The 3,252-nt window shown below is 43.5% G+C and overlaps 1 protein-coding gene across 1 annotated transcript in view; it reads left to right on the forward strand.

The window, feature by feature from the left end:
- The window catches only part of plcl1 (phospholipase C like 1), a 69,277-nt gene extending 66,244 nt beyond the window's left edge, over positions 1–3,033 (forward strand). Inside the window, exon 2 of the mRNA XM_080037962.1 lies at positions 2,932–3,033. Within this exon, the coding sequence (XP_079894088.1) occupies positions 2,932–2,991 (60 nt within the window). The 3' untranslated portion in view covers positions 2,992–3,033. The remainder of the gene's footprint in view (positions 1–2,931) is intronic.
- Positions 3,034–3,252: the final 219 nt, after the last annotated feature.

The raw sequence follows: 3,252 nt of genomic DNA on the forward strand, positions 1-3,252 counted from the left end.
AACTTTAATCCCTTTCACATTTCCTCTTTTCTCTCTCCCTCCTCTTGATCTCAGCTCAAGCTTAATCTTTCCTCTCTCTCTCCTCTCTCTGTCTCTGTCTCTCCCTGAGTGAGTGTGAGTGTGTGTGTGTGTGTGTGTGTGTGTGTGTTTCTGTTAATGTGTGTGTGTGTGTGTGCGATCAGTGTGTGTGTGTGTGTGTGTGAGAGAGAGTGCATGTGTGTGTGTGTGTGTGTGAGAGAGATCAGCGCGCGTGTGTGTGTGATTGTCTCTCTCTGTATGTGTGTGTGTGTTTTTCTGTGTTTCTGTTAATGTGTGTGTCTGATCATTGTGTGTGTGTGTGTGTGTGTGTGTGTGTGTGTGTGTGCAGGTTTGTAGATATCAGTCTGGGCCCACCAGTGAAGCCGGGAAGCTTTAAGCTGTTACATAACAAACGTCCTCTTGACATGAAGTGTGTCAGTGCTCTGGGAGAGACGCCCCTTGTGGCCAAAGTCTGTGTGTGTGTGTGTGTGGAGAGAGAGAGTGTGTGTGTGTGTGGAGAGAGAGTGTGTGAGTGTGTGTGTGTAGAGAGAGAGTGTGTGAGTGTGTGTGTGTAGAGAGAGTGTGTGAGAGTGTGAGTGTGTGTGTGTATAGAGAGAGTGTGTGAGAGTGTGAGTGTGTGTGTGAAGTCTGAAGATGCCTCCCGGGCTTTATATAGGACTAATGCTGCATTTTTATTTTTATTTTTTTTAACCTTTATTTAAACATAAACAGGTAAATATATACATAACAGGTAAATCCCATTGAGACCGGAGACTCTTTAGCGAGGGAGACCTGTTTTCCTTTCCCACGTTACCATTCACACACACATTCATACACCGATAGCAGGCTAACTATCGACACTCACACGAGGCAAGGTGGGTGAAGTGTCTTGCCCAAGGACACAACAACCATGCCACAAAAGTGGCAGGGCGGAGATCGAACCTCCAACCCTTTGATCATCGGCCGACCCGCTCTACCACCTGAGCCACAGTCGCCCCAAGTTACTTTATTAGTCGAATTACATTGAAATGTGTCTTTTCTCATCTCCCCTCTGAAGTTCCCACACTCCAGAGGGGGTCAGAGCGCAGGGTCAGCCATAGTACAGCGCCCCTGGAGCAGTTTTGGGGTTAAGTGTCTTGCTCAAGGACACAATGGTAGAGATTGTGGGCACAGTAGATGTAATAGCAGCCACCACTAGTTTTACAACTAACACCCTGCTGTCCGGTGCCGGGAATCGAACCAGAGACCTCATGGTTTCTGGTAGCAGCCCCTAGGCCTCTGTTCATAGCACTAATGCTCGAATAGACGGATGCAATGATGGAGGGATGATAGACGAGAGAGGAGAGGGAGGGATGGAGAAAGGTGGGGGAGAAAAGGGTAGAATAAAGGTTAAAGTGGATATTTTATGATCTCGATTGTAAGTTGAAAAAATCGGTCGAAAAGAGGGAGAGAGAGAGAGAGAGAGAAAAAGAGACAGAGAGAGAGACAGAGAGAGAGCGAAATAATACAAAGAAAGAGGGGACAGAGAGGGAGAGAGAGAATACAAAGGGAGAGGTGAAAGAGCTAAGAGAATGTCTAGACATGAAGGTGAGCTCTGTGTCCGGGTTGTTCGTCTGGGTGCGTTTGTTTCGTCCTCCGATGTCACTGTAGTTGAATTTATGTGTTTGAGAATAATGGAGGCGGTCGCATGTGTCCGCACGGGGTGGTAGGGTGAAAACGCACCCCTGCATTCATTCTGATTTAATGTGTGTGTGTGTGTGTGTGTGTGTGTGTGTGTGTGTGTGTGTGTGTCTGTGTGTTTGTAGAGAGAGTGTGTGTCTGTGTGTGTGTGTGTGTGTGTTTGTAGAGAGAGTGAGTGTGTGTGTGTGTGTGTGTGTTTAAGAAGGAGAGAGAGAGAGGGAGAGAGAGAGAGCTTGAGTTAATGCCTAATAACTCATTATGACAAATTGACAATATATCCAGGTCAGGCTTGGAAATGTCTCCGTGTCACCTTCAACAAATGCCGTCAGATGTGGTAGTTAAGGGTATTTTTGGAAGGCACATACATTGTTACATCAAGCACTCCATGGTCAATTTTGAGATTTATTTTTTCGGCTATTTTGCTTCCATAACATGGTTGCGTTCCGAATCACATACTCTTTCTTTTTTCTATTCTACATACTACATCCGACGATAAAAAGAATCTAGTTGCAGTAGGCATACTATTGGGACATACTTTTCTCTCTTATTTCATCATAACATTGCGCCTTGATCTTGCCTCTTGCTTTTATATCCGTCGCATCCCCGTTTGTTTTCATATGGAGGCTTCGTCGATGTTACGTCACTTCACGTGCGCACTGGATTGTGGGTCAGAATCGCCCAAATAGGATGCACTTTTCAACACTAACAATCTTGGCCGCATGAAGTAGGACATCCGGGTACTTCTAACCATCCTAAATCTGGCCACAAGAATCGGGACATCCTAAATCTTTTTTCTACATACTATATAGTAGAAAGTATGCGATTCGGAACGCAACCCATGTCTTCTTTCATACTACATAAAAGGTCCAGAATCTACATTTACAGCTCTGGAAAAAAAATGAAGAGACCAGTCTGGATTTTTTCTTCAATCTTCATCTCTACATTACTTATTGAAAATGCTCTTTAATGACAAAAACATGTATTGTGAATTTGGTAGAAATGTTGTCAGTAGTTTATATTATAAAACCAAAATGTTCATTCTACTCAAACATGTGCCTATAAATAGTAAAACGAGAGACACTGAACATTTGGAGTGGTCTCTTAATTTTTTTTTCCAGAGCTGTATTTATTGTGTGAGTGTTTGTGTGAGGCTGCATAAGACTATTTCGTTGTATGGTTCTACTGCACAATGACAGATAAAGTATATTCTATATTCTATATTCTATATTCCAGGCCTGCTGGGGTTGGATGGCTTCGCTCGCTACCTGCAGAGTCCAGAGTGTCAGCTGTTAGACCCAGAACATCTAGGAGTCTGTCAGGACATGAACATGCCGCTCTCACACTACTATATCAGGTACTTCAGCTCAATTATTATGTTTTCTACAAACATAGATATTTGTATTTTAGTTGAAACAACAACTAAATTGACAAAAAAAGACCATCAAAAAAAAAGTACATTACAGTACATTTAAAGCCCCTATCTCACTGGGCTGCGACAGTGTGCGACAAGTTGGAGACACAAAATTGCGAGAAAATATGCGAATTAGCGACAAT

This window comes from Ammodytes marinus, assembly GCF_949987685.1.
Source record: "Ammodytes marinus genome assembly, chromosome: 12".
In the NCBI taxonomy this organism is placed as follows: domain Eukaryota; kingdom Metazoa; phylum Chordata; class Actinopteri; order Uranoscopiformes; family Ammodytidae; genus Ammodytes; species Ammodytes marinus.